We start from the raw sequence: 12,002 nt of genomic DNA, 5'->3' as shown, positions 1-12,002 counted from the left end.
CTCCATTCAATTTAGCCTCTTATTCAGGCTGGAATTGGTTCTCCAAGGTCCAGAGAGGTCTTGTACACTACAAGATTCTAACTGGATAAGTTAGATTGAATCTATTGTGTAGAAAGTCAAATAAGCAATGTGGTTACTATGCTGTCACATTGCACATATACTTGAAGGTAGGTAAGCTTTATTTAAGACCCAGATCATATGTGACTTTATTATATATACACTCAGTGAAGTGTCTGAGTGTATGCAAGACTTTAGAAAGATGGGGCAAGCACAACTATAAAAGTGATGTGCTCATTTAAATGTACATGTGCACGCACCCACACACACAAGGTAGCAGATAAGAGTTTATTTTATCAAGCCCTCCCCAAAACAAACACAAAAAAAGAGGCTGACAATGTAAAAAGTATAATACATCACTAAAAACTACATATACCCTTGTAAAAACTTATTAAATAATTAAGACCACCATCCATGGTACCACAGAGCCTTCAAAATAATTAAATTTTATCAGAGTAAAAAAATACAGTGATTAAGTGTGCCATGTCTAGTTAACAGAATTTTGAAAGATAACTTCTCAGCAGTCCAATGGTATGCACAGTGCCTTCAATTAATGCATTACAGCATAATTACATGTCTAGTGGGGTTCATTTCCCCAAGGGAAAAAAGGCCATGCTAAGATTAATGTCTACATTCTACACTGGCATTACAGAGCCCAGTCGTTTCAAATCACAGTGGGCAGGAGAGCTGCATGACACACAGGGCCTTAGTTCCTTTTAAGTGACAAGAATTCAGGGAACTACATTCATACTTCTTGCTTTTATAAAATGCAACAGAATCTAGTTGATTTTGTGCTACAGACTTGAACAAGGAATTCTAAAGTATATTCTAGAGTTTGGTAGTTGGTCTCCTCATTCTACAGTCCCAAACTACTTAGCTTTTTCATGAAGATATGAGTTCACATCTTCCCTCAAACTCTGTAGAACACACAAATGATGGATCATATATTCTATTGACACTATTCTCCATCACATCCCCCAATTAGCTTTACACACTATTCCCATGTAACAGTGCAGTGCACAATTGTACAAGAAAATACTGGATTTTACACTATACAATTTCTAGAATATGTACAGAATAAAATAAGTTAACTTTTAATAAGTTGCTGAGGGGCAACATATCTTTAATATACATTTTAAAGTCTCTGCAGGCAGCTACTTTTTGGTTAGTCATCAATATCTGTAATATGCACTGATCAGAGAACTGAGCAGCATTCCAAACAAGTTAGAGATATATTATTTCTTTTTGAAAACTGGACAATCCCAGTTTAAAATATTAAATGCCATAACATTTACAGACTAGGAGTTAGAGCAATAAAATAGTTTCCCCCCAAAAAATAATCTTGCAGTGCTTTTTTAGGCATGCTCAGACCTTATCAAACATTCATACCTTCAAAATGCAATTGTCAGGTATCCATTCATTCATACTCTCACACAATTCACCATTACAAACAAGAGTAGAGTAAATAGTAAATACGATATGGATAAATCAATGGGTTTTGCAGTCTTTCCTACTCCAGTATGACAGCATATTCCTTTTGAGATTGCAAAGTATGTAAATCGGGCATTCTTTGATGATGATTTACTGCTTGAAAGCCAGGAAGCCTCACAGGTCTTCAGCCTTGATTTTAGCCTCATTTTCACCTGCTTTTAATTGTCTCTGTATAAGGAGGCCATTACTGCAGCAACTCTTACATTTGTTTTTGAATAAAATAATGCATATGTAGGCATTGCTTTTAGCCCTTTTCCTCTAATGCAGTTTTGTACATGGTTATTTAAAAAGTGTGTTTACTGCCTGTACAGCTATTATAAGAAAACAATAAGATGATGACTGTGAGTTTACAGGACCCTTGCATTTGAACAACACAGCTTGTTCCCAGGAAAGCTTTTATCTGGTCATCATAGGTATGGTTTGCCAGAGAAGGCAAGTTTCCACAGATATGCAAAGTGCTTGATAATATTGAGACCACTTTAGTTCTTTTCTATGGGACAGCTGTTCAAAATCCAGTGCTCAGACTTCCCACAGCTGTGTGTTTTGCAAGAAGCTGATAGGATTGAACCATGCGCAGTGACTCCCGGATTTCTAAATTTAGTTCCATTAGTTTTGAGCTGGCTTCTGACATATCTTGCTTAGAGCCGACCACCGCAAAGCTACCAGTCTGGCCCAGGGTCTGATGACGGAAATAGATGTGCAACAGGGTTTGAATTGGATCATCTTCAGAGCTGCCAAATATGTCACTCGGCCAAACACACCTGGGAATAAAGAAATTGCATATTAATCTTCTCATCTCTAAATACCAATGATCCCAATGATCATTTTCACATTTTAAATAATGTAGGCTTGTGTACAACATTCAAGGTCAAAAAGTGTAAACTTCCACATTACCTCTAAGGCATCACTCCAGGGTTGGTTGGTTGGTTTTTTACAAAAGGTTTTTACTTAAAGAATATTTTATTTCTTAAAACTAGGACTATCTTATATACTGTACAGGTGAAACTCGGAAAATTAGAATATCATGCAAAAGTCCATTAATTTCAGTAATGCAAATTAAAAGGTGAAACTGATATATGAGACAGACGCATTACATGCAAAGCGAGGTAAGTCAAGCCTTAATTTGTTATAATTGTGATGATCATGGCGTGCAGCTCATGAAAATCCCAAATCCACAATCTCAGAATATTAGAATATTACATGGAACCAAGAAGACAAGGATTGAAGAATAGAACAATATCGGACCTCTGAAAAGTATACAGTGTACTGTGCTTGATTGGCCAGCAAACTCACCTGACCTGACCCCATAGAGAATCTATGGGGCATTGCCAAAAGAAGGATGAGAGACATGAGACCAAACAATGCAGAATTGCTGAAGGCCGCTAATGAAGCATCCTGGTCTTCCATAATACCTCATCAGTGCCACAGGCTGATAGCATCCATGCCACGCCGCATTGAGGCAGTAATTGCTGCAAAAGGGGCCCAAACCAAGTACTGAATACATATGCATGCTTATACTTTTCAGAGGTCCGATATTGTTCTATTCTTCAATCCTTGTCTTCTTGGTTCCATGTAATATTCTAATTTTCTGAGATTGTGGATTTGGGGTTTTCATGAGCTGTACACCATGATCATCACAATTATAACAAATTAAGGCTTGACTTATCTCGCTTTGCATGTAATGCGTCTGTCTCATATCAGTTTCACCTTTTAATTTGCATTACTGAAATTAATGGACTTTTGCACGATATTCTAATTTTCCGAGTTTCACCTGTATGTAAGCCGTTACAAAAGATATCCTTTTCAATTATCCTTTAAAATTTGAAACTGCAAATGGTAGCAAGTCAGTTGATCATCCAGAGAGGTTCTTCTGCAGTTGCCACCAGCTCATCTGGTGGCTACACAGGGATGGTGCTTCTCTGTTGCTGCCCTGGGGTTCAATGTGCTTCCTGCTGAAATAGAACCTTTCCATCTCTGACAGCTTTTAGAAAGTCTCTAAAGGTACATTTATTTTCCCAAGCTTTTTAACTAGACTTGTGATTTTAAAGTGTTAAGGTTTTAATTTCTGTAAATTTGTGTTATGTTGATGTAAACCACCCAAAGACAGAAGTTTGAGGCAGTGTACAAATAAAAAAACAAGATCTGAAATATTAGCCTTTTGTCCCTGAGGAAGAGGACACAGCACAAAAAGCCATGACAAAAGAAGGGAGAGCGTTCTTGGGGGTGTTGAGTAAGTGTTAAGAAATGATTTATTCAACATTGCTTAATGTGTTTGGGGCATCAATTGCTATTTTTTGGCTGCCTTTTTTTTTTCTAAATTTTGTTCTACCATACCTGAAAGCTTTGACCTGTGCTATAGCAGACATAAATTCTTTATTCCTCAGAGTTTCAATGAGAGAGTGAATGGCTGTCTCAGTGCTGGCCTGGGAAGTTTCTGGGATGTCCATTTCTTCAATACCACTGTCAGAAGCAGACTCTGCTTCCTTCAGGCAGGCTTCCAGCTGTGCAAGCTCTTCCGACATGTTTATTACCTAAAATGAAGTAAGAGGAACTGAAGTGATCTGTACCAAAAGTAATCTTTTCAGCCATTTTAAATGTTAGCTACAGGAAGCAACCCTCTTTCTTCTCAGCTGTTTAAGAAGGACACTAGTGACCAGGGCATCATAGTAATTCCTTGGACCAAATACTTGTGCATATGTACCTCAAGTGTTCACAGTGAATGCCTGAACTTCCAGTATATGTGCATTAAATTTTGACATCAGTAACCACTACAAGCAGGTGATGGTTAAGATAGTAAATTGCAGAACTGACTATGCAGTATTGTTGGAAGGCAAAATACCGAATGTTCACAATGAGCATTAACTTTGTGAATGCATTTTAAGTCAGATTCCTTATTTATCATTAGGCACTGCCACAACAAAAACCAATTTTAGTAGTGCACATCTTAAAAAAGAAAAAAGCTTTGAGCAAAACAAATGGTATTTCCTTTACCTCGGCCTCCTTTTTAACTACATTCACTTGGCTGATCAGTTTACAATAGGCTTGGAACAGAAGCAGCAACTGGAAGTGCAACTTATATAGCCTTCGACACAACTCTAACTCCTACAAATAAAAAACAAAGTCATTATCTTAAATGCATATTACTAATAAAGCATACAACGATCAGACAATAAAATTAGACACAGCTTGTCTAGTGCAGAATTTACATTATTAAAATATTTGCTTACTGCAGGGAAGGAAATGTCAAGATTCAAAAGCAAATTTAGTAAGAAGCTGATGAAAGGCAAATGAAAGCTGCAGTCAAATTGGAGGATAATTAAACATACAAAATGTATAGCCCTTGTAGGTTATATATAACCTTACCTTTTAAGAAGGGCAATTACATTTCCAACAAAGAAAATGGAAAGGAATTATCATGACATTTCAGAAATGTCATGCTCTAGCAGGGGATAAATTGCTTTTGTTTCTTTTGGTTATGTCAGTTTTAATTCTGCATTACATATGAAAAGCTAGTGTTTGCATACCAGCATGGTGGTGTTCCCATAATTAACACAGTCATGAAAATATGATTTTTTGGTTATACAAGTAATATAAAAACTTTTTAAGTGCTAAGTTCTGGAGCAGAATTACAGTTATTTCTTTTTATATTTTCACATGTAAATTTATCACAAAGGAGGTATTAATATTGTTTTAAAGTACAGAAGCAAAGCAAATGGTAATGAAGTCACTTGCTATTAACTATAGGATTCTATTATCTAAAAGGGCTGAAAATTCAGGGGTTAGGACTATATGTAAGTGAAGCATACACTACTTCCATAATCTAAGATGAGATGCTGCTATATCATAAATGGACAAGAGACAAAAGTGAAACCAGTTTGCTTACTGGTATAGTTAAGTATTTGATAAATCAAGAGCCATCACTTACTGCTAGAATTTCCAAATGCTAAGCAAGAAGGTGTGCAGGTCACAAAAATACAAAAGGAAAAAAAGATCAAGAATTAGTATAGATCATTTTAAGTGATCAGATGTCCCAGGTAAGCTAAAATACATAACTTTCAAAGAAAGTTTGATGCAAATGTAAAAATACTAGGCAGAATTCAAAGCAATAAAATTGGAAGATGTTCTAACTTGCCTTCCTATCACGCAGTATGACCAAATATATACCCTAAGTATAGGGTATTTGTGGAAGTTTGATATTTAAATGAGCAAAGGAAAGAATTGGAGGTTAGGAACTGCAAGCATCTTTTCATTAAATAGGTAGAAAAACTTCATGCATTTTAAATTATTATGTCAGTCTGAAGCCAAGAAGTGTTTATTCTCAATGGTTCATCATTCTCTATTGTAGAATCCAGAGGAAAGTATGGTGGCACGCAAAGACAAGGCAGTGGAGTAGAATCAGGAATATTTATGGTTTAATGAAACAGATAATATTTACAGAGAGGCAAATGCAGACTGCTTTCAATGCTATTGCTGCTGGTTGTTAGCCCTGCCTCTACCCCAGGACTGGACTAAAAGTAACTAAAAGCACCATCCAGAAGCTGGCCTGGATCAAGAAATGGATTAACAAGAACACCACACCTATATACTAGCTTACTAGGGTGTTTTCACATGCAGATGTGCAAGGAGCTGAAGTATGTGTGTGTTGGTGGGGGGCAAGCAGGGCAGAGTTTCTACACCTCAGAAAAAACCAGTTGTTTGCAAAAAAAACCAAAAAAAACATACAGGGCAGTGACGTCTTCCTTCAAACACAAAAACAGTGTGGCCAAGTGCTATGGCATGTGCACAGCTCTGGAGCTGCCAGGGAACCTGGGCAGTAAAATGACAGTGCAAGCCTTCAGCCAAATGAGCAAATTGGCATCTTTTAAAGTGGCAATTCTCTTCTATTTAGCCGGGGGAGAGCAACTGCCTCTTTCCAACTCCAGCACAGCATCCCTCTGGTGGCTGTGTGTGTGTGTGTGTGTGTGTGTGTGTGTATATATATATATGTATGTGTATGTGTATTTATTCATCCATCCATCCGATGTCTATACTGACCTTCCAAAAATGGCTCAGGGTGGTTCACACAGAGAAATAACAAATAAATAAGATAAACAAAATGGATCTCTGTCCCCAAAGGGCTCACAATCTAAAAAGAACCATAAGATAGACACCAACAACAGTCACTGGAAGTACTGTGCTGGGGGTGGATAGGGTCAGTTACTCTCCCCCTGCTAAATAAAGAGAATCACTACATTAAAAGGTGCCTCTTTGCCAAGTTAGCAGGGGTTTTCTATTTCCAATTAGACTGCGAGCCCTACTGGGATAGAGACGGCTTTTATTTATTTTTCTGTGTAAACTGCTTTGAGCACTTTTTTTGAAAAGTGGTGTATAAATATTCATCATCGTTATAGTAGCAACAGTAGCTGGTTGGAACTGGAAGTAAGTCTTAAGGGAAGCAAGCAACCTTGCAAGGGCCTAAATGGAGGGGTTTTTCCAACTCCAAAAGAATCCTGTAAACTGCTAGGGGCACTGTTCTCTTGCAGATTAATGGACAGGGAAAGGGGAGTCACCGTGCTTTGTCAGAGGCGAGTTGCCCACTTACTATTTTGGTTTTCCTATAGGTAAATAAACTGGCCACCTGCTCCAATTAAAACCCAGAGCTCTGCCCCACATGTCATTTACATAATTATGTGTTTAGCTGTTGTAGGCTTGTATACAGCAGCCAAGACACATCTGCTCCACTTGCTTCCAGACACCTCTCTACCACACCACTATTATACTGTTTTGACAGTGCAATTGTGTACCAATTGCAGATAGAAGTAGGTTATGCAAGAGGTTATGTTGGTTACGCTGTGCTAGGAAACATCACTGGTGATGCTTTCCCTATTAAAACAACTTTGCTTGGTGCTCCCTGCCCCCCCAGTGACAAATCGGTTATTCTCCAGAACCAGTGCAGATGACTCTTAGCAGAGATGGGACTAGTGCCAGACTACCAAGAGGTTTTTTTTTATGCCAGGTGCAGTGAATTATCTAAATAAACGCTTTGCAAAGGGTGTTTGAAAGAAGAAGCCTCTTTTGGTGGTGGTGGGAGCAAAACCTTTCAGAGTGCAAGCTCTTTGGGCATTTGTGCCCACCACTCATGTTAGAGAATAAAGCCTTGAAGACATTACTGTATCAAGCATCTCCATCATTCTGGTGTAATTATGCTTGGTCATGTACAAACAAACACAATATATAAAATGAATATTCTGTTCTACAGATGAATATAAATAGTGATCCAATTACTTTAGCAACCAAACAGTACTAGTGAGTAGCTGAGAAAGGCAGATGTTCAGACTGTCCACATTAAGTCTGTCACAGCCTGGGGGGAAAGGCAGGCAAAAGGCCTCACACAGAAGAGCCTTCACCCTTAATCTCTCCCCTTTTCTGCATGCCCCGCAAGCCCAATTCCTCAAAAGGAAATAGGGAAGGAAAAACTAGAAGGAATGAAGTCAAAATAAAACATGATGCTTAAAAGTATACTGAATCAAGAGCATACTTGTCTGTTTATGGAATCAGGACTCAAACATCTCCTCCAATGGTCCTGTTGCTGCATCTTCCCATTTTTCTTAAAAATGTAAAAGGAAGAATCCAGCCATGGACACCATAACAATAGCAATCATTACAGCAAACATTTGCTTGTATTGTGCTATGTTGTGTTCAGTAGTATTAAATTCTCACTGAAGTTCTTTCTGTAGTGCTTTCATACACATATCAGTTCCAAGTATCATGGCTGTTTTGTTTTGGATAGTCCTTTGCAATTATAACAGACAAGATTTTCATCACTCCAGTTAATCGTTTTAAATGTATCCTTCTAGACGGGTCATAGGTATGGACCCAGGCCTAATTAGATTAGATTCAGCACAGTTCCTGGACCAGACAGTAATTTATGTGATGAGCAGAGATGCAGAATACCAATTCTCTTGCTTGCAACAGCAGCTACAAAAAAGGCTGGTGTGTGTTGGTACGCAGATGCTATCAGTCCTGCTTATCTGCTCAGTGTTATTAAGCCCAGACCCAGAGCCTGGCTTCTCACGTCAATAAAAAGAAGAATCTATTATTCTCATGCCACTACTTCGTATAACTCTACATTTCACATAGATAGTTGTGATAACTGAAATGAAAAAAAGAACTTTAGAAATAATCTTTAATCTGTCTGGCAATATCAGTTCTGTGGCAAACACAAGGGTTTTCATATTAATATATGACAAGAAATGGAGCCAGCAATCAGAGGCAGACACTTACCTGGGCATCCGTGGTGGTTCCATGAATGCCATCATCAGTACCAAATGTCCTTTTGCAGTCTTTTAACCACTACAAAATAAAACAAGCAAACTTAAAGCAATTCCAAAAGTATAATCAGTGATTAATACTTCCAAATGTATTTCCAGAAATACCAGCAAGTGCCTGAGAAACGGAGATGATACATTTTACATGTATCAGGATTTACAATAAATATTGTTTATATAAAGGATATTTGAAGCTATTTAAGAATATACGGAGATACACAGTCCTTTAAAAAGATGCCTTTTTCTGCACAATCCTAAACACATTTTGACATACAATGTGAAATGATGATGAACAATATGTGAAATGATGATGGACAAAAGAAGGTCACTGGTACAATACAAAGAGATAAAATTGTATTTGGGCTGACTTAGATGGAGACTGCACAATTAATTTGATGTCTGAACTGGAGGTGTCCAGAAACTCCTCTTATGTGGTCCGACTAGATCAGTTTCAGTTTGTGACTCCTGAGGAGGTGGACAAGCTGCTTGCAGCGATGAGGTCTACCACTTGTTCTCTTGACCCTTGTCCGACATGGCTTGTACTATCTAGCAGGGAGGCTATTGTAGGAGGCCTGGTAGAAATCATAAATGCTTCTCTGAGGGAGGGCAGGATGCTTCCTTGTCTTAAGGAGGCAATTATTAGACCTATTCTAAAGAAGCCGGCATTAAATCCCTCAGAGTTGAGCAACTATAGACCTATCCCTAACCTCTCATGGTTCGGCAAGATAATTGAGAGGGTAGTGGCCTCTCAGCTCCAGGCAGTCTTGGAGGAAACTGATTATCTAGACCCATTTCAAACTGGCTTTCGGGTGGGAGTGGGGTGAAGACTGCCTTGGTTGGCCTGATGGATGATCTCCAATTAGGAACTGACATAGGAAGTGTGACTCTGTTGGTCCTTTTGTATCTCTCGGCGGCTTTTGATACTATCAACCATAGTATCCTGGAATATCTGAGTGTGTTAGGAGTGGGAGGCACTGGCTTACAGTGGTTCCGCTCCTACCTCTTAGACAGATTCCAGATGGTGTTGATTGGAGACTATTGCTCTTCGAAATCTGAGCTTATGTATGGTGTCCTTCAGGGCTCCATACGTTCTCCAATGCTTTTTAACATCTACATGAAACCACTGGGAGAGATCATCAGGGGATTTGGTGTGGGGTGTTATCAGTATGCTGATGACACCCAGATCTACTTCTCCCTGTCAACGTCATCAGGAGATGAAAGAACCTCCCTAAATGCCTGCCTGGAAGCAGTAATGGGCTGGATGAGGGAGAATAAATTGAGACTGAATCCAGATAGGACAGGAGATACTCATTGTGCAGGGTCAGAACTCCAGAGCAGATTTTGATCTACTTGTTCTAGATGGGGTCACACTTCCCCAAAAAGAAAAAAACAGAACAAACAATTCCCCAAAAAGAACAGTTACGCAGTCTGGGAGCACTTCTGGATCCACACCTCTCCCTGGTATTTTAAGTTGAGGTGGTGGCCAGGAGTGTTTTCTGTCAGCTGTGCCCGATACACCAGCTGCATCCCTTTCTTGAGATGAACCACCTTAAAACAGTGGTACATATGCTGGTAACCTCCAGACTTGACTTCTGCAATGCACTCTATGTGGGGCTGTCTTTGTACGTAGTCTGGAAATTCCAGTTGGTACAGAATGCGGCAGCCAGGTTGGTCTCTGGGTCATCTCGGAGAGACCACGTTACTCCTTTGCTGATAGAGCTACACTGGCTGCCAATAGGTTTCCGGGCAAAATACAAAGTGCTGGTTATAACCTATAAAGCCCTAAATGGCTCGGGCCCTGGGTATTTAAGAGAACATCTTCTTCATTATGAGGCCCACCACCCATTGAGGTCATCTGGAGAGGTCCGCCTCCAGTTGCCGCCAGCTTGGCTGGGGGTGGGCCTTTCAGTTGCTGCCATGAGATTGTGGAATGCATTCAAATACGATCCTCCCCATATCAAGCTTTTAAAAAGCATTAAAAAACCCACCTCTTCACCCAAGCTTTTTCAGCTTTTTAATTTTTTAGGTTTTAATCTGAGTTTGATTTTAAATTATCTAAGTTATTTTAAGTTTTTGTGTATGTTTTAAACTTGTTTTTATGTTATTGTTAACTGCCCATAGATGAAAGTTTGGGGCAGTGTACAAATCTGATAGATAGATAAAAATAAAATACAATAAGCTAGCTAATTTCACGTAGCATGTATCTGGACACAATCCATCTTAAATTAAGCACTTGTAACATCCGCTGGCTGACATCCAGACTAATGTATCACCTGCTGAACAACCTTTTTTCATGTGTGATGGGGAGAGGCAATTTATTGCCTCTTCTCTCAGTAGCCCTCAATATCTCCCAAAAATATGTCCCTGGGGGCTGTGGGAGACATATTTTCAAGAGACATATTTTCAGGAGATAGAGAGGGCTGCAGAGGAAAGGGGCGATTGGTAAAAACTCTGCCTTCCTGTTGCACATATGAAACATTTGTTACTCTAGATACTGACCATCAACTTCAATAAGAAAACTAAACATGGTTTCCTTTCTTTTCTATTGAAGTCAATCAGACTTAAAACGTGTTTAACTTCAGCTAGATCATAACCTAAATTAGCCTTATTGGATAACATAGTGACCTTTCCTTGACCTTTGTACACGAGAAGAGAAAAATGTGATTTCTCATGGAGTTCAATTTAATAAGGACTACTTAGTGAATTAACTAGGACTGTGTTCTTATCTAGAAAACAATTTTTCTAAACATAGTGGTGTCAGCTTCAATTAGTGATATAGATCCTAATAGACCTTTTAACTTTTTATCATTTTATCTTACCATATCCATCAATAATGTATATACAAAAGGGGGATATTCTGTTTCCTCAGCCATTCGTGTTTTTGTGGCAAAGGCCACAAAAGGCAAAGGCCACACAGCTGCTGTTTGTCTCTCAACTTTGTGCCTACTACAAATTTGGACCTCTCAAAGTGGTGCAGAATAAATTTTTGAGAGCTATCTTCTCAGTTCCAAGCAGCATTTACATCACAGCTTTGCACTTAGGGGAGAGTTTAATCTCCATTGAGGCCCAAACTTGGCTCTATGGTCCCCTTAACTCTAGTGGACACCTTTCAATCTACCTGAAGGAGGGCACTGCATGATAAACTGC

At 38.9% G+C, this 12,002-nt stretch overlaps 1 protein-coding gene across 6 annotated transcripts in view; it reads right to left on the bottom strand.

Moving 5' to 3' along the window:
* Positions 1-331: 331 nt before the first annotated feature.
* Positions 332-12,002, bottom strand: part of FRYL (FRY like transcription coactivator) — a 286,750-nt gene continuing 275,079 nt past the window's right edge. For 4 of the 6 annotated variants that reach the window (XM_053253420.1, XM_053253414.1, XM_053253417.1 and 1 more), the window contains 5 exons: positions 8,812-8,880; positions 5,474-5,491; positions 4,540-4,650; positions 3,883-4,079; positions 332-2,309 (listed from right to left, as the gene is read on the bottom strand). In XM_053253420.1, coding sequence (XP_053109395.1) covers positions 2,054-2,309; positions 3,883-4,079; positions 4,540-4,650; positions 5,474-5,491; positions 8,812-8,880 — 651 coding nt within the window. In that variant the 3' untranslated portion in view covers positions 332-2,053. The remainder of the gene's footprint in view (positions 2,310-3,882; positions 4,080-4,539; positions 4,651-5,473; positions 5,492-8,811; positions 8,881-12,002) is intronic. The other 2 variants (XM_053253415.1, XM_053253418.1) reach the window with 1 other exon arrangement.

This window comes from Hemicordylus capensis, chromosome 5 (assembly GCF_027244095.1).
Source record: "Hemicordylus capensis ecotype Gifberg chromosome 5, rHemCap1.1.pri, whole genome shotgun sequence".
NCBI classification, from domain to species: Eukaryota; Metazoa; Chordata; class Lepidosauria; order Squamata; family Cordylidae; genus Hemicordylus; species Hemicordylus capensis.
The sequence above is the reverse complement of the archived record's forward strand: the minus strand, read 5'-3'. Positions and strand labels throughout refer to the sequence as shown.